Source organism: Euwallacea similis, chromosome 7 (genome assembly GCF_039881205.1).
Source record: "Euwallacea similis isolate ESF13 chromosome 7, ESF131.1, whole genome shotgun sequence".
Classification (NCBI taxonomy): domain Eukaryota; kingdom Metazoa; phylum Arthropoda; class Insecta; order Coleoptera; family Curculionidae; genus Euwallacea; species Euwallacea similis.
Genome location: NC_089615.1, coordinates 5,403,609 through 5,429,894, shown reverse-complemented (window position 1 = coordinate 5,429,894; position 26,286 = coordinate 5,403,609). Strand labels below are relative to the sequence as shown.

The following is a 26,286-nucleotide window of genomic DNA, read 5'->3' as shown; positions in this document are numbered from 1 at the left end:
ATATCATTCCTTTCCTAATAAGCATGCAATAATTTTTTTCGTAACAAGTGCGGAAAGTCGTTCTTTCCGTCAGGCAACTGTCGTTGCACGGACGACGCGAAGCGGAGTTCAGGCAACCAGTCAAGTGCCAGGAGAACACTTTCCGCAATATTTGGGAACAATATTTCTTTTATGTTGTGACTTCAGATATTGCGTATGACGGACACAGTATCATTGAGGAAATCTGTGCAGGAAAGTAACTGTTAGTGGCTCTTTACAAAATAATACCTGTAAAATGACACCAACACTCTCTTCGCCGCACTAGTAATATTTGTTTGTTAGGCATGTTTATTTTTCTTTTTGCTTAACGTCCTACGTCTTGACGCTACGTCTTATAGCTTAACATTACGTCTTACGGCTTAACGCTACGTCTTACGGTTTATTAACGAAATTGCACTATCAGCTTTAGAGTTTTGAAGATGCAGCTTTGGTAAGCACCCTAATTCCTTTGGTATATCTGTTTCGTTGGGCGAGCAGTCGACCTAATGCGACATATTCCCAAGATCATTTTCATGGAGACGAAGAAATGCTTTGAATTAGTTTAATATTTGCTATGGAAAAGGACGTTCTTCAAGTAAAAGCGGTACAACTTGGACTTACCGAGGTGTGGGAAACCCTTAGATTCCGCGGAAATCTAATAACGATCTAAGGAGAGTCATTTCCAAGTTGATAACCGCCACGCGGTTCTTATTTTAACATGTCCAATTAAGTTTTTCGGCGTTCGCCATTTTCCTTGGGATAGCGGGTTAATGTTAGCAAATAAGTTATTTGCTGTTAAATGAAATGTTTCAATAATAACGTCATATCTAACCCTTTCATCGGTTAGCAGAACAAGAGGCGGCAGCGCCGCGAAGCGAGACACCACCCGGGGCCCCCTTTAATTGTATTAAGTTTTACCAGACTTGAATGAAATACAAATATTGACGAAAGTAAAGCGGAACGCGTAACCTGGAAAATAGACTAAGAACGTTTTCTTTCCCATTCTTAAGTAATTATTGTTCTTCCTCGTCTCGTCGCCGCTCGTTTAATATTTCAATTTCTAGTTAATTCGACCTAGATATTTTAATAATTAAACGGGTCCGGAGCGTGGGAGACGAATAAGGGAAATAAATAAGGGTTGTGTGCGATGTTTGAACTTCGGCCGCTGACCATCGAACAAACAGAAGAAAATCTCTCTTAAAGTCTTACGTGGAAATTTAGTGCGGACCCATCACCCGCCAGGTAACAAAATGAGAGGTGTTTGCATTGGCAAACAGCCGCAAAAATTTCACGGCAACTTGATTTTAAATTTGGGGGGCGCAGGCCTACTCGGCAAACACTCGGAATTTGTCCACAGCTGCCGTTTGTTGTCACACACGCCCCCCAAGGGGCATTAGAGTTTTGACATTTCTCCGTTTTATGCTGCAACACGACAAATTGCCATTTAAGATGTTTGCTGTTGGCAAATATTTAGGCACGTCTCTTCACATTCGATATTTGCAATAAGTTGCCAAGTATATGGGGTATTCGTTTAGGTATAGAATTAAATTGTCGAGTGACCCTTAAACCTCGCTTGAATCGAGAATTTTTGGAAATATGACTTTTAAGGGATTTTCATCTAGAGTCGCGTTTACGTAATCTCAAAAAGTCGCATTTGGGGGCCTGATACCTCGGAAATGACAGGCGACGTGATCTCCACTATCTTTTGCCTACATAATTAATTTAAGATATTACGTGAGGTAATTTGGACCATGCGTTCCCGAGATACCGACTGGCAACCAAATTTGGAAAAAAATCCAAAAGCAGTAACTCTCCTTTGGAAACTTTTAGAAAAAAAGTTGCAGGGTATTATTTAGTTTAAATGAATTTACTAATTTGTTCCTATATTTAATTCACTCGATGTAGCAAATCTTTGGCCATGCAAGTTGAAAAATCTTTGTCTAGAGGCTCCTTCAGAAGCACAAAAATATATCAAAGCTACTTCGTATCGTGCATACAGTCATAGATACTGGATCCGTTATTTTGGAGCATTACACAGGGGTACCCGAACAAAAAAAATCATTCTAGTGAGCCTAACTGGGGTCACCTCAGGATACTAAAGACTTTTCCTGCTGATGAGGCCACATTTCTCAAAGTTCAAAATTTAGTGCAAACGCTTATTTTCATGCGTCCGGAGGTAAGGTACCAGTGACGCTTTTATTTTTAGGTTCTAGGGCGTAAAAGTGCCATTTCACGCGTACACGTGGTTGTAAGCAAAAAGGTGTAAAAAAGCATTTAATGCAAGGGTCATTTGAGTGTTGAATTCATTAAGTATTATTTATTATTCAGTAATAAGTAAATATTAAATGAAATTTTTCGATACACAGATTGACTATTTTCCGATCAGTACAGCGATTCTGGTAACTAATAGTGCTAGAAAGTCGGTTGAATGAGCAAACATTTGCAGTTTTTAGGGAACAATAAGCAATTTAAATCAATCTTAAAAACTCTGATACGTCTCGCTTACTGCCCCAATGCGTTCTTGATAACTCAACTGCACCCCTTGCCTCGCGCACCCGCTGGAAGCAACAAAAGCAGCAACTTTATTTACTTTAACGTATCATCTGAAGCTAATAGCGAAGTAAAATATGTTAATGGGATATGTGTTTCTAAACGATTCGAAACCACAGAAGTCCCAAATTTTCGTATTTTAAACACTTTGAATCTTAGACACACCTTTATGGACCCGTGTTTATATGAACTTTTCCCTGTATTTTTATATAAATTTCATTTTAAAGTTGGTTTTATTGCACTGAAAAGATAATAATAGGAAAAAAGCAAGCATCGCTATGAAAACCTATTATTTCCGCGGAACAAAAACTGCAAACTGTGGTCCTTTATCGAATCAAAAACAAGACGTTATGACGTTATTGCGCTGCACCGCCGAAAAACTGTAAGTTTTAATGTTACCTAAACAACAGTTTGCTTTTCCGACGATAAAAGAATAAACAGAAATTGCGGCTGCAACGGCTGTTGGACCGTATATAAAATTCCATTTTTAAATTGACTGATATAAGTTATGCAAACATTATATTGTGCATTTTTGAGAGGCCGCGCATTGTTTCCCGGCAAAATGTTCACCGGCAGTATTTTTTATTGCAGCTGTGTGACCAATTCCAGTCTAAAAAGGGAACTAAAAGGCATTTTTCAACAATTATAATAGCGCAATAATGCTTCCTTGATTGTAGTGCCGAATGCAAACGATATTCTATAGCATAAGGATGCATAATATATGTACATCTTTCAGTTCAGGTTATTATTTACTAAAAATAAAAATTGTTTTTTTCTGCGATTGTTCAAAGAATAAGAACAAGAGTAAACAAAAATAATGTAGCCTGAAAATTACAGACTGTAAACTGTGAGCAACAACGGATCGTCTGCGCGCGCGCGCATACTTTACTCACTTACAAAGAGATGAGTGCGTAAAGTGTATCTTCCCCGCGCCATTAATGGCAACTTTTGCGAAATTCACTTTTCATATCCTTAAGACGGTGTGCTACCGCCATGGGCTCATGGTACCAAGCCGTTTTAGGGCTAGGCGGGCATAAACGATTTTCGCGCATTACTCCCTTGAAATACAGGGTGATACCTTTCAATTTGTTTATATACAGCATGTCTCACGAATCACGGCGCCACCCTCATATCTCGGGAACCGCTTATGCGATTTATTCCAAATTTGGTTCATATGAGTACCTTTAAATTACGATTTTGATTTGGTCAAGGTGATTTCCTTTTGCTATTGGCGTTGTTGACCAAATCAAAATCGCAATTTAAAAATACTAAAATGATCAAAATTTGTAATAAATCGCGTAAGCAGTTCATAAGACACGCTGTATATATAGCTCGTTCGCATCAGCAAAATTTACAGGGTCAGCCACACTTTTATGTAATATTTGTTTTTTTGTCTACCTCTGTGATCCGGACGTTTCTTGGCCATTAATTAGCTGGATGGAGAAGGGCTAAACATTAGATATAATCCCTGTAATGTTTTAGTGGCCGAATAGTAGCGCAAAGAATTCACATTTAATCACCATTGACATCGCTTATGTTGAAAATTGTGATACTGGAATAATTCGATTAGCAACATTTTTCTTTACGCTGATAAGTGATTGTAAATCTGACTTCTTCGCAACAGAAACTTTTATAATTTCTGGAAATAAATGTTTTTTTTTTTTAATAATGTTTTGCATTATACAACAAGAGTTAACATAAAAAAAGTCGCTAACTCGCAACTAATAATGATAATTGCAAACAACAAAATAAATTATTAAACCAATCAAATAATGCAAAGTCCATCATTGACAAAAAGTTTACACCATTTCTGTTTAGGAGGGCCGATTTTAATTAAACGGCTCGGCTCCATAATTAACGACAATAATCATAAAATGTTGTTTTAGCAAAAAACAACAGAGCCACGTAATTAGGGCCTTTGTTGATCGAATTTACGGTCAAATGGCTTAAAATATATTATAGCAAAACCCGCCGCTTATTTGTTATTCATTAACGATTCAGCCCGAATATCTGCCGCATCAGGAGACCAACTTTAAAGCAATTAATATCATTACTGAAATCAGTTTCTCTTTATTGGCATTGTGATGCTATTTATTATAAATACGCAAAATTACATAAAAGTCTAATTAGATTCGAGAAGGGGTTAAAGACCTAGCCGCACCTCCCCGTGGTGACCCCTGAATGCCTCCTCCCTCGAATTCACGAAATCAGCCCCGGAGAAGGGTGAGAAAGGAACCGACGCGGAAGACAGAAGGAACGACCTATTGCGTCATAAGAAACCAGCTCCTGGGGCAAACACGACAGGAAAGGCTACAGCAAGTCAAGACGAAAAAACAAAGGGATCAAACACCTGAGGACAGCCATACAGGTATGGATGTCACAACGCAAAAAAGAAGCGTCTCAGAAGAAAACGCAAACATGCAAGTACAATTTCCATGGCAGAAGAAAAAAGCAAACATTTTTGTCGGATGTACGTACATATCAGTATTGGTAACAATACGAGATAGGGCTAGAAGAGCATAGACAAAGTGATTGGAAGGAGGAAGAGTGGCGTTGTCCCGCAACTTGAAAAGACAAGAATCGAGCATGGGAGGCGCGAGGCCATCACGAAGGCTCCCTCGATTACACGAAGGGCGAAAAGAAGTACAACTTCAATGAAATGATTTAAAGAGACAGTAAATATTCTAAAAACATAGCAGATGAGGATAGCGCAGAATTACCGAACAAAGGACTAGTGAAGTAGACAGTAGTTACTCGCAGTTCTTTTCGATGCTGACGATATATCCCTCAGGGATAATTCGGGAGTTAGAGGAGGTTCTTTCATCTCAAGGTTTTTAGTCTGTAGACGCTTCGGTGAATTCCACACTTCCCAGCAACTAGGACGCCAGATCGGGTGTCTTTTAAAGAGTTTCGTGGTGACAAAAAAAGTTAGACTTGAAAGATGGGAAAAAAGGCCAAATCAAGATTGGCGATATACAGTTTTTTTAAATATTAATATGGCTTAAGGCATCTGTTGAATTCTGAAGAAATTTTTCAGAATTTTTTATTTTAAGCCTTCAATGCTGAGTCATCTGATGGTTTTAAGCATAGTTCTGTTCATTTAGAAAAAAAAATCCTGTCTAAAGAATCTTGTGAAATGTATGAACTCCTTATCTTGGACACCTTATACATCTTTAAACTTCTTCTTTTGGGAAGAGATTTGCACCTCAGCAAAACTCATCTAAACAAGGCTTCAAAAACGTCCCAAAAATACATCAACGAATTTATAAGTTTCTAAGTCAAAGCGATTGCAACGTTATTCTTTAAAAACTCTCAAAAATTGAGGCTCTAAACCAGTTTATGAATGTCACAAAATTTACAACAATTCTGTACTGAAAATTCAAAGTTTTATATCAACACTTTTTTATCTTTTGAACAGGAATTTCCACTTCTTTAATATATCTAAATCTCTTAAGGAAAATCATGAAAAAGCTCCTAAAAATACTAAAAAACTCCATTAAAAGAGTTGAAGTTTAAAATCTATAAGAAAATTTGAAGAAATCGCTGAAGACAATTTGACATAACACGAATAAGCGAAATTCTGTGTCAAAATTGGCTTCATGTTCATTTATCCAGACTTGTCGAAGTGTCCACCGTGTTCACTATCTGAATCGCGGAAACTTGAAGTTGTGGAAGAAAAATGAGGCATGAGATTTTTAATTTGAAGGAATTCGAGTTTCTAGGTTGACTTTCAGGTTTCAGTTCTCACAAAATAAATAATACTTGAACTATGTCAATTCTTACGCAGATCTAGAAGAAAAACAAAATATTAGATGGATCGTACTTGATAAAAATTTTATTATCTTTATTTACAACAATATTTACTAAATCTAAGTATATTATATATAATATATATTTCCAGTAACATCCAACAGGAAAGATCGCAATTCAATTAAATATGTATAGTACAAGAGTTTACATGATGTGAAATTTGTATAGAAATCAAAGAGAATTTCAGTCCTTTTATGGTAACCGGATATAGTAAGTTCAAAGACTGAAATTCTAAATGAAAATGCCAAATACACATTATTTTAGAATATTTATACATTGGTGTATTAAGAAACTAAAAAGTATTATATTTCATACTTAACTCTCCCTCTCTCTTGCTCCCATTCTTTCTCGCTCTCTCTCTAGCTCCCTTTCTCTCTTTCTGTCTCTCTTTTAATAAGTAACATCTATTAAAGATAATTGTTACTTACATATGGAACACATCAAAAAGTTAATTTAGTTAGTAACCTTACATTTGTAACGAGTCGAATAGGAGTTATAGGGCCTTAAGAGGAATAGGACCTAACAGCGTGAAATAACATTTGAAAGGTCAGTAGTAGATTGTATAATAAAAAGTTAACATCAAATTACATTAAAAGTAGTTTAAAAAGAGTTATTTACATTTCGTACATACATCACAATATATACTATTTACAAAATAACAATTGACTAGATTGCGGTAAAGCAACGTAAATAAGAATAATTATCATAAGTGCCTTATATGCCCAAATGATAACTTAAATTTTAATTGAGCAGTATCTGCAAGATATTGGCTCTAACATTACAATATTTGGCAACAGCGAAACGCGTCACTCGTATTATGCAATAGAGGCGATTGCGGTTGATGTAAACTTGGGATATCTCTTTGTTCACTTGACACGGATAACAAACTTGATAAGCATACTTTATTGACCCATAAAACCGAGATGTGTGAATGTGCTGTGTTATGCGATGTTGCCACTTGACAAATTTTGCAATGCTAGTGTGTGTTCACATGAACGTATGTTTAACTCCAAGGCGAAAGAAATCGAAATGATAAGAAGAGTTAGTTGCAGGATGATAATATAACTATTTCCCTGGTTTTTGAATTGGAATAACTTGTACCGAGTGATCCAAATCGAATATACTTAATCAATTTGGGACATCAATATTACACAATGGAATTAATATTGTTAAATGTCAAATGAAGAATGTCAAATATCATGTGTCATTTTCCGATTGGACGAAAGTAGCACAGAGTTTTGTATTTTAAATAACAAGATACATTTTTTAATTCAAAATCTGCTGGTAATTATTTTTTAAATGATTTAATACACTTACCTTTTTGTCAAGACAATTGTCCGTTCGTACATATTTTATGGAATTTAAACTTTTAATTCGTCCCTGGTATACGAATCAAATTTCGAAAAGTTAATCACGATTGCTTTATTTTTGGAGTATTCGTGACAAAACAACGAAGATACCATCCTGAGAAATCTATTTTTCACAGAAACAAATCGGTTTAGTCTATTTCTCAATTCGACTATTTGAAAAACAAAAACAAAATATTATTCAAATAAAAAAAGTGGCTTCCATATGGCAATCTGAAAGTTAGCTTTAGTGGAAAAAGAAAAACAATGCACTTAAGTTGTCGAACTTATTGTTACATACGAGTACATATTCATAGTTTTTTCTCAATCCTCCTTTTAAAATATTTAAAAAGAAGTTAAAAACCTTGAATACTGAAATTTAAATGCAATATTTATCCCTTCCCACGTAAAATAAATTATCAAAGCAATAAAAATATATGACATTTTTAATACAAAAAAAAATCTATAAGACAGAGATCTTTAAATGAATAAAATATTCCTGAACGCACATTATGCGTACAGAATTGCTCACTTAGTTCTTAAAACAATATATTCAGAAATTGAAACTTAACGTTTAGGCCACCTCTAAATCGGACGAATCGTCCTCGCTAAACTGCTGCGCAGAAGGTGGCGCCAAGATACGTTGCGCATCAATACTAGACCGTGAATCCTCTTCTTGAATCTTCCTTAACCTCTCCTGCTCTTCTCTTTTCTGCTTCCGCCATTTCGCCCGTCTATTTTTAAACCAAACCTGGAAATAAATGATAACGGTCATAATACATTAATCGAGCAAATTCAGACAGTACTAATAATAATTAGGAATGGATAGAGCAACTTTGAGGAGAACAAATATTTTTTCATACTCCCAATAATTTTTTTTAATGTCATTAAACGAAATTATTTGATCTGTCTTCGTTGGAAAAATCTAATTGGAGAATTGTATTTGAATTTTTTATAGAAAACATAAACCCTCTCATAATCCAAATTTTAAGAAATCAATTTTATTAAAATTGAGCTTTAAAACTGAATGAGGATAACCTCCATTTTCAACACGATAGAACTGCCTTTCACTTCGCTCTGCCAGTTAGGGCGTGGCTAAACTTTGATAGGACCAGGTGACAGAATGGCCAGCAAGACTACCGGATCTGACACCCCTCGACATCGCTAAATGTACGATTTATAATAGACCTAAAAGTATTAATCTGAAAATATAGAAACTCTATTATAGGAATTTGAAAACATACTTTACTGCTATTTCACAATAATGCGACATGATTTTAAAATTTATTAACATAGCTTTTCATTTTAATAAATTAATTATATTGAAAAATAATTTATTTTATTCACACACAGTTTTCGCTGTAATTTGTGAACAAAACAACTAATTTCACATCATTCGCCATCGCGAAATATGGAATTTTATGCCCTTTGCAAGCCTGTCTTGATGTTAAAAATATTGTTTTCTTGCGTAGCTTGCAGTTTCTTGACATTTTTCTAATATAATTGGGTACTCATGTCACAGCAAAGCCGATATGCGACGAAAATCTAAATAATTTGTTTTAATACATGAAAGCACTTAAAGAAATATGATTTCCTTAATTCTACATTACGTTCAATAATTATGCAAAACCGGTGTTTGGAGAGGTGTGAGCCCTCATGAACACATTTTCTACACGTGACTTATTTTTTACGAGCCATTTTAGCTGATGACATAGAGATCAGAAAAACAAAATAAAGTGGAACAGAAAGTGGTTTTGACGATCTCCTACGTCTACTTCTGGTCCAGAGACAAAAACCGGTGTTTTCAGGTAGAAAAATTTTACTGAAAGTGCATACCTTCTGTTCAATGGTAAAAAAATCCGTATTAGCTCTCTGAAAGTCAAATTACAGGCTCAAACATGTAAGTTATCGAATCTGAGAGCTAATAAGTTGTCTGTGGTGTTAAAACACCACATGGGTGGTACCGGAATGTATTGACAATTGGAACCACTTGAAATGCCGCATTAACACGGCTGTTTGTTTAACTTTTCGCCGTCCCATCGTATTTGCTGGGGAATTTTAGCTTTTAAGTAGATAATAACTGCTCAGGGATATTTTCGTTGCATAATTTATACAGCAAAGGCATCAATTAACAATATGATCAATTAATAGAGGATTGTGTTTTGGTTTTAACGGCAGTCGTTTAAATGGGCCCGTCCAAAGAAATTACAAACACACACAATAGAAAGTAAATGTCTAAATTAAATATTGGTCTATCGTATATGTCTATATACATTTCTATCAAGTAAATATGATATTAAATTAAAAGGTAAGTACGTAAGCCTTTTCCTGGCTGGAGAAACACATACATGTACAATACCTTTAAGGTACGAAAATACTTCAAAGAAATTGGCACTATTTCAATTGATTTTTTATTTTAAATAAATGTTTCATCATTTATTTCATTTTATTTTTCTTTCGATTACTTTCGACTCGTTCTATATTATCAATTCAAATGCGTTTCTCATAACATTAACTAAGGAAATTACTCGTGAATTTAGACAATCCGAACAAGTACCCACTATTTTCTGTGCATGTTTGAAATAATGTTTTATCCTCTTTTTAAAATAGCAAACAGGCACAAAAATATAACTTAAGCCCATTGGAGATTAAAATTGAATCGTAAAATCTCCGACCGAAAAAAATATATTTGACTCAGTCGAATGTGTGTTTTTTTAAAATAATTAATAGAAATAAATGAAAAAAAATTGCACTTTCTCCCTAAACCTATTTGTTCAGGAAATAAAAGATCGATCTAACCTGAACTAACTTTATACTCCTTTCCACTCTTTTCACTTATAATCTCATTATTGAAGTTTCGCGATTGAATTTAACGATGGGTAGTTCGCTGGATTGGCAATTGCCCTACAACCCTGGGTGAAAACAATCATCTGGGATAAACGCTCTTTATTCCATATAGTTTCGCATGTGTTTTAATAATCAGATTTTCCTCAATCAATACTCGAAATTGAAGCATGGTTAGCCCTTTCGTTCGCCCTTTGGAAAAACAATCATTCGATGTGCATTATCCTGGCTTCGATTCGGCGAAGTAAAACAAACACGACGGAGTAGCGATTGTGTTTATTAATGCGATGATATGGGTTGTTCCCGAACAATGGCCCCGTATTAAATATGTTATTGTTGGGGACTAAGAATCGGCCCCATTTAGACTACTCGCCCCCTTAACTCGGCTTAATTGAGGGGTTATTTACGTTAAAAAGTGGTCGTTGAGAGGGTGCGCGGGAGACGTGCCGACACTTTTATACTCTTCAACGATAATGCCTCTTAAGTCGCTGCTTCAGGGCTCGGGGGTGAAATAATCTCGAATACATTTTTGCCGAAAAATCAATAGAAAGTCGCTTTTTGACCGTGGCTTCACAGGTTACGTCATAATCGTATGACCCACTTCAAAAATGACATGCCTAGAGTATGTTTACCCAAAATCGATGGGTCGAGTGGCTAGACAAGAAAACCAACAAGCTTCCGATTTTTATCCAAATTTCTATTTACACAATGTGTATTTGCTGACCACTACCGATTAGTGACTTTTTCGTTAAGATATGCGATGTTTAAACAATCATGGGTGGCAACCACTCTACAGGACAATACGGGTAATCTTAGAAATGGAAATGCGAAGATAGATTCATTTGTGACTAAACAGATTTCAGTGGCGTATCGCACCTGCACGATAATTCTAAGTACTTTTTATACGTCCATACATAAAATACAATTCTTCCCATGACCCCTACAAAAGTAAGCATAATATAATATGACCAACGATCAGTTTATTAGGTGCTGGAAAGGACCGTCCTTGGTTGTTTGATAATATTTTAAATTATCATTAAATTTCTCTATTACGTTTTCCAGCATCCTAGGGGTAATATATTCTATTTCCTCTAGTATTCTCTGTCGTGATTCATTTAAATTTGCCTGCTAGTAGTATAAATTTTTTTTTGCAAAGGATACTATCGAAAAAAAATCTAGAGAGCTCAAATCGGGAAACCTAGCTGGTCACTCAATTCCACCCGTCCTTCGTGTCCGTCAAGTAGGAAATATCTCTTTAAGATTCTGGTTTTGGCATTTAACGTAAAATGGGGTGGGGCCCCATCCTACAAGAACCACGTGTTAAATTACCGTCGAAGAATATAGACCCGACTATTTTAGAATCAAAAATTCTAGCTCCAGTCTAAATTTTTCTGGTGAATATTTGATATGGTGTTCTTTCATCCATCTCGGTTTTTGGCCCACCCAATATGAACTATTTTGTCGATTCACATTTCCGTGAGGTATAAAAATATTATTTCCAATTGTTATTTCCAAATCTAGATATAGGGTGTGGCTCATGAACGTTTCTTAGCATAAAATGGATAATCTAAAGTAGCATTTAAAATACGAAAATTTTTGGCTCCTACGTTTTTTTGGACATCATATACGCTCGAATATGTCATCATTTTATGTCTTGATCAAAATGTGACAAGCACAGAAACGGTGATAGAAGTATGTCGCTGCAAGAAATCGTTTTTTGCTGGAAAGACATTTTTTAAGAACACCTAGGGGTTCAATAAGTGGGAATTTGAAATTGGAAGAAATGGATAAGCTAACGAAGTCGCAGTTTGACTTCACCTAGGGTTATTCATTGATAAGTTTTCGCAAAACGTTTCTGTAAATCAACCACTAAGATTCTTATTCGCTATATATACATTTCGTCTTCCATCGGTTACCGTATTTAAATTTAAGGACGCGGTCCCAGCAAAATAAATACAGGCAAAGCAGTTTAGTTAGTTTAGCAAATGGGGCGAGTGTTTTCCCAGACTCTAGACGGATATCGGGGCTCGATTTAGGCGGAGATAAAATTATAAAATAACCGAGAATAACAAATCCGAAGGAGATATTCATTTCGATTGTTTTTCCTGCTTCTCCGCGAGGTTCTGCAGTGATTCCTAGGACTTCCTTTAGGCTTTGGGAAACAAAAGTCTACGTTTTTCACCAATTTTCGTGGCTTTGGCCACTCGTGCATCTTGGAGGATTTCTTAGGAAAACACTAAATGGGAATATTACTTGACAAATACATCAAGAAAATTATAGCTGAAGAGATGGACATCACGTAAGTGATAAAAAAGTGCAATAAAAAACTTAAACATTTTGTATTTATCCGCTAGCACTCCATATTCATTTGTACCAATGTTTCTGGGGCTCTGTAGATGAATGGATGCATTCAGAGAAGAGAAGCGCTGAAGTGTTTGAATACGCCCAATGATTTCATAAGTATAAAAATAAATAAGTTCGATAGATGAGTGTCCATTGTTTATCCGCTGCAATTTAAATCATTGCGGTGGTACGGCTCACAAATAAGACGTTACAATATTTTTGATTTCCCTTAAATTAATTTTGAGTTTAGCGAAAATTGATGTCGTGCTCATAATTTGCTTTAATTAACGTCGTATCGCAATAATAATACACCTATAAAGTACTAAAGAAAACTCGCTCAAATGGAAAACGCGCCCCATTCTTCGTTCGTCGCGAAATAAGAGTTCCAGGGAGAAAATCTAAATTTATAATTAAGTTCGCGGAGGTTTCGAAAATAATCAAAGTTAAGCGGGAAGAAATGAGGCACATAGCGCAAACGAACTGAAACATGTAAATCGCGGAATAACTCGTTAATATTCTTTTATATTTTACGATTGAAAAGATACCGTGTATTATGAATAGAGGCATATGTTGCGTGCTGTAAAATGAGGTTTACATATACCTAGTCTTTTGTCGAAACTGTGGTTATACAAAATTTACTTTTAATTACCACGAGACTAAACCCATTTCCGAAAACCGAAAAAATAATCCTCTAAAACCCACAAAATACGTTTCATAATTTAAAATGGCGCCCTCGCTCTAATTCAATTAAGTTTGACCGGTCCGCGTCGGCCGCTGTTTCAGGCGGCAGTCAGATTATTCTATTACCGAGTATCAACATCGGTTCAGGCTAATTTTGTTTAGTCTCAAAACATTTCATTGTTTCGAGTGGATCAAAAATTCAACGCGATGTTAATTATTACGGCCCGAAAGGGGAAGTCCGACGCCGAATCGGAATAATCCGCCCCGGGCGAGGCAAAGCAAGAATCCGACTCGACTGCGCCAACTAGAAAAACTTTTGACGAATCGAAATTCATCGTTCGAATCGGTCCATCGATTTACCGAGGGACTTTAAAGTTCCGAGCTATCAATAATTCAGGACTAATCTGTTTTAGAGAAGACCTGAAATTAAGTCTTGGTCTCGGTCTCTGTCATGAGACTGTTCAAAAAATTTTTACAATACGCAGTCCATGGATACATAAATCGGTTTAAAACTAGTAAGTAAGCAACTTTGAATTTGAAATCAGTAATGAAACAGTTTTCTTATGACTTCGCCTCATTCTATTGCCTTCACCCCTTGACTTTCCATAGCGGCAGTCCTCTTCGCAACGGTAGGAGTGGAACTTCAAGAGAATGTTTCTGGCATGAGATACTAGGAATTATCCAGAAGGGAAAACAAACCAACGAAAGATAAGTTATAAGAAAAATCAATAAAATTTGCCAATCACCGCAAAATCAAAGACCGGAAAACTTCGCTAGAAGTCCCGTTTCTGTGCAAGCACATCATCCACATCAAGTTGTCTGGTCTTGATCAATCGGTCCAAAATGTTAATGAAAAAGATATCGACTCAAAATGGAATAAATGTTCATCATGTTTCCGAATTGGGTTTTCCTTTGTGGTTATTAGAGGAAATGAAAGCCGAGACCGACATTTAGGAAAATAGATCTTAAAAGGGTCACTATAGTTCTAAATGGATTATTGGCTTCAGACGGCAAATATTTGCATATTATCAAAGCAACAGAAGTTCGATTAAGCCGTCCTAGCTATTTAAGTACATTTCTGAAAAAATCAAATTGATGCCGGCGTATACACAGGGTCGTCAAGATAAAGAAAGACTCAACAGCGAAACTGAATATCGACAAAATAATATTCAGTTTAAACCCAACTTATATCCAGAACATTTTAAATGCAATTATCGCTCTTATGTCTCCCCTCCGGAGGACGGGCCAGGAGAAGTTTGCTCAATGGCCTCCCTGTAGGCCCGATTTCAAGCCATTCGACTTCTGGAAGTATTCTCCGGACAATAATAAAATTCTTTATGCAAAAATATAAGACAATTTGAGTGAAGGAAAACGAAAACTGGTTGTGCCTCACAAAGGTGTAGAGCTCAAGTTTTCCGGGATCGATCGAGCCCTTTTCCGATGACAACGCGTTCAATTCCGCATACATACACATGCACCCAAATCTTTCCCGTTTGACATTTATTGAAACAGACGGCACAATGTTGTACGCAGGTATATTTCCGGAAGAGCGGATTGATGATGGCGTTTCTCGATGTCGGCGAGCGACACAGGATCCGCCCTCTGCCCGGTTAAATTGGAATTATTTCCGGTCGGATGAACGAATCGCGCGCCTGGTAGCTTCACATCAAAGACAAAAGTCGTTGCGCTCATAAAATTCACTTAAAACTGCTTTGTCGCTGCGAAAATGAGCGATCTAATTGGTATTATTCGACGGGATAAAGCGAAAAGCTGACGATAATGAGCGACAACAAACGGCCGATATCATTTAAAACGCGCCGGGCTTTGTTTCGGATAAATTCGTACTTACTTTGAATGATTACAAAAGCTTCCCTGGCGGAAGGGTAATTATTATTGGTGCTGGTTTGGTTGCTTTGTGTCGCCGATTTTACACGTGATGTTTCGAGTTTGATATTTAAATACAGACAAAAGGAGAAAACAATAAAACGTGTATTAGATTAATGGCACTTTTGAGAGTGGAACATTTAAATAAAACCGAATAATTTTTCTAAATGGAACTGTCACCATGGAAATTTCGGGTTTGCGAGCGGAAACCTTAAATTGTCCAATCAAGCAGAATGTTGGTCCTTTTCATAGCTTAAAATTTTCGAATTTGAGTGTCGCTTTGGTGTTAGTTTTTATCTTAGAGCTAGTTACACACTCACTCCAAGTTCCACTGTAGCGATATAAATAGAACTGTTTTCGTGAAAAATTCACGGTTCTTAAAGAAAAACTTAAAGATCCTCAATGAAGCGAACGCAAGCAAATCCAGTTTTTCATGTAGCCTTAATGCTACAATTTGTTTAAAGATATTGTACCTGCAAATCTTAGAGCTAATTACGCACTCGCTCCAAGTTTCACTATAGCGCTCTAAATGAAATTCTTTTTATGAAAAAATCATTGTTCTCACAAAAGACTTCAAGTTCCTTAATGAAGCGCATGCGAGAGGATCCATTTTGCCATGTGGCTTTAATGTTATAGTTTATTTAAAAATGTCGTCCCTTGAAATCAATCTTGATTAGAGTTGCACTCTGGCATCAAATTCGGCTGAAGAGAAGGAATCCCCAAGCTTAAATGGCTGCAATATGTTGATTATATTGGTATTTAGTTGTATTTTGTCGAAATAAATTTAAGGTCTCCTGAAAGTTTTCCTTACCAGAGTTGAACACTCAACCCCAGCTTTGCTAGAGCCCTCTAAATTGTATTGTATTATGAACAATTCGTTGAGAAAACTTTAGGGTCTTAACCCTTCTTCATAGGCTACATAGTTGGAGGTCTCAAATGGCTAGGAATTCAATCAAAATTTCAACTATACCTCACAACAACTGTAGAAACTATAGAGTCCAAAGATATGTGGCATTTTCGGACCAGTGTTTATATGAACATTTTCGCTATATCGCTGAGAGGATACCCCTATGTATTTATTGAAGGAATTCCGCAACCACCCTGCATAATTTTTTCAATTTTTATTAAAATTGTTAGATATTTAGCTTCTACAGAGAGGTTTCTAAAATTTCGAGTGAAGCTTAAGACGCTTCAGGAAGTAGGGAGATTTGGTGATTAGAATTTTTCAAGAATTCACTATCCCCTTGGTTTTACACATTATGAAGCTTCGCCTTCAGTCTCCTACAGGATACGTTACTGTAGGTATTAAAAAAGTCTGATGCCGCGTTTTTGCGCGAGTTTACCGCGAATAAGCGAAATTTGAGAAAAAATTTTTATATGTTTTTGGGCGGGGATTTATATTTTTTCTATTGAAACCACATAATTTACATACTCTCAAACCAAGCGGAAATTTTGTAGCCTTATCAGAAATAAATCGACAAGAAGATATCAGATACCTTACAAGTGAATCGTGTTATTTACATAAGGGGCGAACTAATAAAATCTCGGGCACCCCATTTGCGCGGCTTTGTGCCCCGGGAAGCCCCAACCGCATACGCAAATTAGGATACCGAATAAGTAAACAGCCATTCTTCTTTTTAATATGAAAATCGATCTCCGAATCCCTATTATTTTTCCAATCGAATTTAAATGCATTAGTCCCGGGGAAATCTTAAGCGTACACAAGGAAATAAAGGAAAGCAATTTATCCCCCGGAGATAAGTGATAGAAGAGTTATACAATATTAGAAATACATAGTTGCTATGCACCGATTTGTGACCGGCTTGGATCGATAGGGCTGTTCTTACAGATAGCATTCGACTAATCAAATATAAAATAACTAGGTAATTAAGATAATTTGGGTAATGTAGGATGAGATACATGCACACACTAACACTGTGTACATAAGAGTTTCTATACCGGGTGTACCGGGTGACAATAAATTGCGATGCTTGGACTTACAGACTTGAAATTGCTCCTTAGGGGGTTTTTGGACGCAGGGCTCCAAGCTACCTAGTAGATGGCGCCACATGCGCCTTACCAAGGTACAACAAATCTACCTAACTTTTCTTTCCTTCACTGACATTGAAATCGTCGGTACTGATGAAGAGTTGGGTCGATTTTTTGTATCTCGGTAAGACGCAGATGTTGCCACCTATCAACTAGCTTCAAACGAAGATTCTCTAGAATGGAAATAAGCAACAGGCATATTTCGCTGAATCGCTCGGTCGTTTTATCCGCTAACGCGCTTTACTAATTTGCATCAATGTTTCTGGGACACTCTGTATAAGAGCATATAAAACGAGTTTACTCTATGTACTTCGAGCTTTATCGCCAACGCTACCGCGCCCAGAATACCCTTCCGGGAATTACCTCAACGCGTTCCTCTTTCAGGTCCACCTTGAGGGCGAGTTGTTCGCGAAGTACCACGTCAGGATAGTGAGTCTGCTCGAAAGTGGCCTCCAGCTGTTCCAGTTGCTCCTCACTGAAAATGGTCCGATGGCGGCGTTTCCGCTTGGGCGGTTGATGGTGGTGGTGGCCGGCTGAACTTGCTAAAGAGGCGGCTTGGGAGGCGGCTGCCAATGCGTGTACGTAACCTGGGTACAGACCTGGGTAGGCCATAGCTGAAACAATAGGGACGTCTTTAATGATATTAAGTTCGGTTACAGTTTACGTTCTCAGAGTGCTCGAACTCAGGAACGCAAGAAGTGCAACAATCATTGATGACTGATTAGGAGCAGAACGTTGAACAGGAAAAAAAACACATGAAGCTTGAATGTAAATATCGTCTAGGAGGGATTTTCCTTTCATAACTCTTTACTATTTTTCCAACCCAAGGGGAAGGCACAATACTCCAGCCTCGTGGCTGCCCACGTTCCGAGCCCACGCTTTAAAAACCAATAAACCGAAAACAACGGCGAAGAAACTTTGGTTTGTAAACAAAACGAGCAACATAAAAGTAAAGCTTTTAAACAGAATTCCCGCAAGATTAAAATCGCCTTACCCAAAAAAAAAAAAATCCCACAATTTTTAACTCGCTTATTAGGCCGTTTTTCTCGACTTAGAGCGGGTCGGTCATGCATGCGGAAGTTCGGGTTTTTCAGCCCTCGGGCTTTATAATCTCAAACTAAAAAGCGCAATATTTTTTTTGGAAATTCTCCAGGGAGTTCACGGTATTGATTTTTAACCGAAGACGTGGTAGTCAAGGAATCACAGTTGGATTTTGATTAATGTATAGATGATTTTATACAGGGTTCGCCTTTCGGAGCTGGCACGACCCGTATACGGAAAATTACAAATTTAATGTATTTTTATTTTGTGGAAAAAGACCTGGCATTGTAAAAATATTTTTAACTTGATATGACTTCTAGTTATACCGGAAAATGACCCTTGCTTCATTTTTTTTAAATGGAACATGGTAGTTTTTTTAGTAAAATGGGTTTTGTATTGAAAATAAACATACGTTTCACAATACAACATAGTACCGATTTTCAATTGTTTTTGGATTTATTCTGATTTTTACAACTTTTTTGACACTTGCAGAGCTTTACTTAAACTCTATTATTTACAAAAGTAGCTGACATACATTAATGAAGTAAATTTTAAATTACTGGAAAAGTGACGAACAATTAAATAATTAAGAAAAATATTTAAAAAAGCTTTTGAAAACAATTACTGAAATTTAGAGTTTTTAAATTCAAAATAAGTCATTTTTTTCAAATAGCACATTACCATAATTTTTGCACCATTCAATTAGTAGGAAAAAAATGAACAAATACGATATATATCATAACTACCAAAAATTAGCATTTTTTGAGTAAATAGAAAAAAACTGTTAACTACTTTATACTGCATAGGTAATAGGGATATTTTCCATGATGACTTCCGGCAAATAAATGGGAAATAAACTGATCGGCAGTATCAGTTCTTTGATCTTACAAGGGAACTATTGCTACATGACCTGCTTTTGAGACAAATGTCGATACCATCTTTTTGGATCCACTTGAAAAACAGATTATTTTTGTGGATTTTTCTTAACCTTAGAACATCCCTACAGACGAATAGTGTTTATTTTCTGGTTTATACGAGTAAATCCACGATGCTGACAATTCTGTACACATTTTTAGAGTTTCGTGCGTTGAAACGGCCTAGAGTTTTTTGACACCGATTGTCCTTATCTCCTTTCTATTCTTTGGTCAACAGATACGACATCCAAAGGGACACTAATTCTTTAACAGCCAATCCTTCATGCAAAATTTCTTGAATTGAAGTCTTTGAAATCCCCGATGATACTTCAATCTCGCCATATGTCACATGTCGATCTTCCTTGATACGCCTGCGTACAGCATTAACGTTTTCATAGGTGATTGCCGTTTTTTGGTATACCTGTCCTTGGATCGTCGCTAAGATTCATCCGTCCACGTTTGAATTTACCATACCGACGAGAAATGGTCGACTGATGTGGCGCTTCATTGCCGAAAACGAAAACCAACTCGACAACACATTCTTGTTGAGATAGTTGCTTTGGAAAGTTGTAAAGAATTACTGCGCGAAAATTTTCTCGGTTTAATTCCACTGTTCGAACAGCTTGTCAACTTTCAAAATTCGCTGTATCTACAACATTATACATGTCGCACTGAAACTTTGGATTTTTAAGTTAACTGAAGATTGAAGTTGAGTTTCATTAATGACATTTGAGTAGCGCCGCCATCTATGTTCCTGTATGCAAAACATAAAAGACAGCTCTCGTACTCGTGCATCAAATAAAAATGTGACCTTTAATACGTTACGACTGTTTCCATCACGTGTAAATTCACGCCAGCTTAAGTATTTTTACGTAACACGTCTTCAACTCCCTTACAGAACCGTTCGTATGGCAAAGCTTTCTGAGGTGTTAACTTTAATATTGGAGGCCTCTAGTTTGATATTTACGTACGATTTACCGAATGGATGTCACAATATGGAAACGTTATTTGTTTATTTGCAATTTGCAGAAATTTACCATTTTCAAAAATATTGTTCGTAAACCATATTGGCGACATAGCGTTTCACAATATGTAAAACTGATACATAATAGTTTAATGGGCCCTGTGTTTGTTTTTAATTAAAAAAAACCAAGGATTCGCTCAAATTCAGTTTAATTATGGTCGACAATGGCACGAAAACAAGCCCGATACAATATGTATATGTGACTAATTCAATGTTTTGTTTATTTGCGAACGTTTCCAAAAATATTTGCTCAGAAAACTGGAAAAAATGCTTTTATATCCATTTACGTCAATTAAATATTTCCACAACGACGCAACTGGCATTAATTAAAAATATCATAAATCGTTAATTCTGCGTGTGTTGCACATTCTCAGCCGTTTTTAACTGAGTAATATTGAAATTAGTTCGTTAATAATTGAAGAAATACATTATTTTCTAATGGTATTTTCGCAGCGTCCCTGCCGTTGATTCGCGTGTATCTTGCGAGCGGCCTCATAAACATCAATGCATCCCCTAGAAAATTAAATTAAACCCCAAAAAGAAGGGACAAAGTATTCATAACTGACCCGAAGTCAGAGTAACCATGGGCGAAACAACAGAATTAGTATGTTCGTGCCTCGGGATGGTAATGAATTAATGATGGACTTCTCCCGAATCTTTTACCTACGCCACTGGCGCAAAAACGAATAATTAGAAAACAAATTTTAAAACTGATAGAAGAACATCGATTGAAGAAACCGAAAAAATCAATGAATGAGGCGGAAGGCGCAGAAGGTGCTTTTACCACGTATAGGCTTCAGGGATGGGTAAGTTACAGCAGGCCCGTCGCATTGACACAGCCAGGTCTGTTGGGGTGTAACTCCTCCAACCCAATGTTGTGCGCAGCTAGATTGGTTGTCCACCCCTTTTTAACACTCATGAAAACTGGATAATTCGCCAACCAGTATCCAGATGTCCCATGAGATGCTGGCGTGGCCTGCCTCATGCTACTTGGACAGTTATCCAGTGATTCAGGAACATGCGCTTAATCAGTCTAAGATGGAGTGTGAGAGTTGAGGAGGATGAGCCCTCTCTTTCTCGGTATGCGGAGTGGAGAGGCCTCGTCCAGAAGCCTCTCTAATTTGCTGGAGGGCCCTTCTGATGAATGAATTGAATGCAAGGAGACCTCTCCGTTAGTATCCCCTAAGGGGAAATAGGAAATTTTGACCTTTCCAGAAATTCCAGAGCTTCTGGGACTTCATGCAGAGTTCTACGAGCAGGCACAATTGAGGGCTACTTGATGGTGGATGAACTGGGGGCCAAAAGAGGAAGGAATTTTTCCGAAGGGAATTACATTTAAGATTCCGTGGCCTAGGCGCATGCGAAGCTCCCTTCATTGCATACCTCCTCAGGAGGGAACACAATAGTGCTAAGTAGTCTCTCCTCTGGCCAACCACCGTAGGTGGAGTAAGTTTTATAGATAATTTTTTCGAATGGAGAATACCGAATTTTAGACGGTATTTAATCTTCTGTATCTCAAAATTACGACTCGTAAATCTCGGGATTTTGCTTTTCCAAAACACCGGGACTTTAATTGAAATATCCATGATAAATATAGGAGTCATATCTCTCTGGTCGTTCAAGTCCGGCCGGGGAATCCCAGATGATAAAATCGGACCCGAGTCTCCCAGCTGTTCAGGCACAAATAGTGCCGTATCTATTAGAATTTTCAATGCGTTTTCAAAAACATTAAAAAAAATAGACTAAATTTGGTCATCTTGGGATAAATGTGCAGGTTATCAAACATATTTGCAATTTATTATATTGCAAGCGTTCTAATGCATATTACAAAGGTTTATAAACTTTAGGGCGCCCTGTATAAGCGTTAAAAAAAGCTTTAAAAAGCGAAATAAAAAATTTAACAAATTATGAACGTCAGCCTTATAAAAATACACAAAGCAAAAAATATTTTGTTCTGAAACTTTTGCATTTTATATATGTATGTGAAAAAACAGTTCGCTTCGTATTTAGATGCGTTATAACTAAAAAGTTATAGCTTCATCTTTCTACAATGAATAGATCTTATACTATTTAAGGAAAACGAAATTTGTAATGTTCGTTTTTTTGCGAATATCTCCAGAAGAATTAGAATTTTTTCCAATTTTAATGCTTATTTTAAACAACAATTAAGTTGCGCAATTTTGCCCTAATTTAACTGATCGCGGGTTTCTTTGAATAACTTTAATTTAATGCTGGAACTCGAAAAAACTATATATATATATAACCTTTCGAAAGTAGTATGATTACTATCGGTACCAAAACTTTTCGTTTAAAAAAATAAAGAAACCACATGTGTAGAAACCTCATGGACAAGAAAATACTATGGAACTACTTTTTCCTTCATTGATTTGAAAGAAAAAAAGATTATTTTTCTTTGTTATTTTTAATAATTTTTCTTACTGGCAAAACTATACAAGAACCTGGAATAGCCAGATCTCACGATACAAGAAGTTAAAAAAATGTTTCAGGTTTCTAAGCATTTGCTTTTACATCTTACAAAAAATGTGCTTTACCTCCATATTCTTGGACCATATAGCCAGAAAACGAAAACACCCAAAAGATAAAGATATTTCTAAATTAAGGTAATTTAAATTATGTGCGCTTAAGGATCGTAATTTTACCATCCTGAATATTTTTACGACAACTATACAGAGTGTCTGAAAGTTTTTGCCTAGCAAATAACGTTCTAGCTTGCATTTGGTTAAAAACGATAAAACTTCTAAGTAATAATTAATATTCTTTATTACATCAAAATATAAGGAATCCCGCAATTTTATCATTACAACAAGCTAGTCCCAAAAATTCTATTATACTTATTCTATTAAATTTTAATACACCTTGAGTGTTCTGAAAGGGGGATATATGCAAAGTAAGTCTAACAAGAACACAAAGAGCTGTGAAATAATAGCATTAAATAAAAAACTATAATTTTTTAAATGTGGTAATCTGTATATCTTACAATAAAAGTAGCGTATAAAAGAGCTCCCACTGAAACTACGTCTACAGGGTGTTTTTTAATGAAAAACGCAGGATTGAATTGTAGAAAAAAAATCGCTTTATTGTTAGTTCAGGTTAGTTCAGGTTAGTTGTTAAAAAAAAATTGCAGTTCAATTTAATTGTAATTTTTGCCGTCTAGAAATTTTTGGAACTTGCCCGCAAAGCTGGCCTATGGAAACTTTGCACAAAAATAATAACACCCAGTAAATTTTTCAATTTTCATAATTATGTATAACTGAAAATGTAATTTTTCTACTCTTTAGTATGTTTTCGTATCTTGTATCATTTTTCAGACTAAAATTAAAATCGAAACTAATACTTTAATGCAGCTTAAAAAAATTCAAAAGCTCAAAAAAATTTAATAAAATAGGGTTAACACTATAAAATCTACAAAAATGGTTTGAAAATTACTACCACTAATCAGGATACTCTTTAAAAAACATCAGAATTGTTTCTCAACACCCTGTATTTCGGAAATGAAGCCATCCTAGACATAAGTTTATAACAACGTTTTTTCTCGGTTTGACCCAAGAATATGTTTAGAAAATGTTGTGTACTTACAATACTTAGGAAACGAGGTTTTATATTTATACCCCCATTTTATAATTATCTGCGTTCCGTTTAATTTTGCACTTACCCAAAAATTCAGCCGATGATCCAAACCCGGCACCGGTACTACCGATATGTCCAAAACCAAAGGCCGTTGGTTGACCCGCTTGAAAGATCGCCGGCGGACGAGGATTTAGGGCCGTGGACACGGCCCTCGGCCGGGACAAAATACTGTCAATTGTGAACAAAGAGGCACCACTCGAAGTCGAAGACGATGTCGCAGGACAGTTCTTCCTGTAAACCGGCTTAAAACCCTCATGCATCTGATTAAGAAACATCAAATGCTGCGGCAAGACGGCCGCTTGCGGGCCCGACGTTTCGACCATTCTGTACTCCTCTTCAGGGAAATCTTCCGGGCCGCTGGACTCACACCAGTCCAACTCGCTAACTTCGCGTTTTACGTTAGTCGCCAGCTTTACGACATGAACTAAACCGGACAGACCGAAACTGACGGAGATTAACGGTTAAAATTCGAGACGTCCTCAAAAGAAATCGAAGAGCAGAACGCAGCTACGCCTACTGGAGTTTTGATTGGTCGTGGATCTCCAATAGAACTAGAGTCGGAGTTTACAGGGGGTGCTTTTATGGAAACTTTACACACTGAGGGGTATTTCACTGAATTCCATTTCGTCCCTTTGTGTCATACTGCTCGCCGGGGCGTGCGAGAGGTAATCGGTTAGTTATTTAAATTATGGGCATTAAGCTTTCGCCATATTGTATTATGCGACTATACGGGCATTAAGTAGATGTACTGCTTAATTCGTTTTTTGTCAGGCAGGACAGGAAGGGGAAAAATTAACTGACATACATGTTATACACACATACCTAAGTACTTACATACATTGTTCGTGCTGAAATGACATGTGTGCTCATTTGTGTTTTAGGGATTACGTCGTATATTTTAAAGCTTAAACGGCTTAACGACCAATTGCACCGTTTGTCTCAAGCCAGGGCCGGGTGTAAGGGGAGTTGGGAAACTGATCCGTATATTGGATGTTCATATAGCAACAGCCGCCCGTTATTTTCCTATATTAACGGGCAATAAAGGATGATTTTACCGCACGCAAAATAAAGATGCATGAATCACTGTCAAAAAACCGTTGACAAACGTGTGTTAAAACCTTTCACCGCGTGTGTGCATGGCAAGATTTTATCACACTCTAATACTCAATTCGACTTAGCAAAAGTAACAAACTTGCGTTCGCAGGCAAAATATGACACTAAATACGTGCGAAAGTGTCCTTATCACACTCAATTAATGATTGAACTCTGGTTCGCGTTTTCCGTTAACTTGCACCAAGCGTGAGGTAAAGTATCACTTTCCGCACTGCTTGGGTAAATAACCATTTAAGACAGCAGCATACTGTGAACAAGAACATTAAACAAGATTTTTTTTAAAATTCTGTAATAACTAATAAAGCCCATTTTAATGCGTGTTAAAATGCTGAAAGGTACGACTTTTCTCATTTTTTTGTATGTAACAAACTAGTAATTTTTCCTTGTCTACTTAGAAAACATATCATCCCTCATTTCGCCGTTTTGATCCATAAAAATATAGACACGTTTAAAAAAGGTGTCTGGCTATTATACTCAAGACGTCTTATAAAAGGTTGTTTACTCCTTTCCAAAATCTTTAAGAAACTGTTTATGAGAAATAAAATGTTTCTAAATCCCCTTTCTTTAAGATCTCTGCACACGATGCAAATCAAATATCTTTAAATCTTTCTTCCGTATGTCTAAATATCAAGATTAACTCAAAACGTGGTTTTTGTCACTTCCACATGCAAAGTGGTCAATCTAATCCTCGCGTTGGAGTTAAGCCACCTTGTGGGCTTCTTGAGAATATGGGGTAAAAGTCTGTAAAGCCTCTACCACACTTATTTTCTTTATTTTGTCCTTCGGTTATCTTTTAGCCATTTAACGCTACCTAGGCGAAGAGGACTGATATGGATGGAACAAATGAGCAGAATTGTTCATAAAGTTAAAAAAAATTCAACAAATGCCATTAAAGTTTGTTCCTGAAGATTTTACACTCACCTCGCATCGTGCTACATACGAGGCACTCCACTTTGCCGCATTTCATGTTTGGTAGCATGCAAGAGCCGTAAGGTCAAATTATTACAAAAAGCCCTAGCTA

General features: G+C 36.6%; 1 protein-coding gene across 1 annotated transcript; it reads right to left on the bottom strand.

Moving 5' to 3' along the window:
• Nucleotides 1-8,178: 8,178 nt before the first annotated feature.
• Nucleotides 8,179-24,673, bottom strand: LOC136409915 (homeobox protein goosecoid-like). The gene is made up of 3 exons (XM_066391770.1): nucleotides 24,178-24,673; nucleotides 17,889-18,139; nucleotides 8,179-8,475 (listed from the first exon to the last, which is right to left on the bottom strand). Exons 1-3 carry the CDS (start codon nucleotides 24,473-24,475, stop codon nucleotides 8,299-8,301), a joined length of 726 nt encoding a protein of 241 aa, XP_066247867.1. The 5' UTR covers nucleotides 24,476-24,673; the 3' UTR covers nucleotides 8,179-8,298.
• Between the last annotated feature and the right edge of the window lie 1,613 nt (nucleotides 24,674-26,286).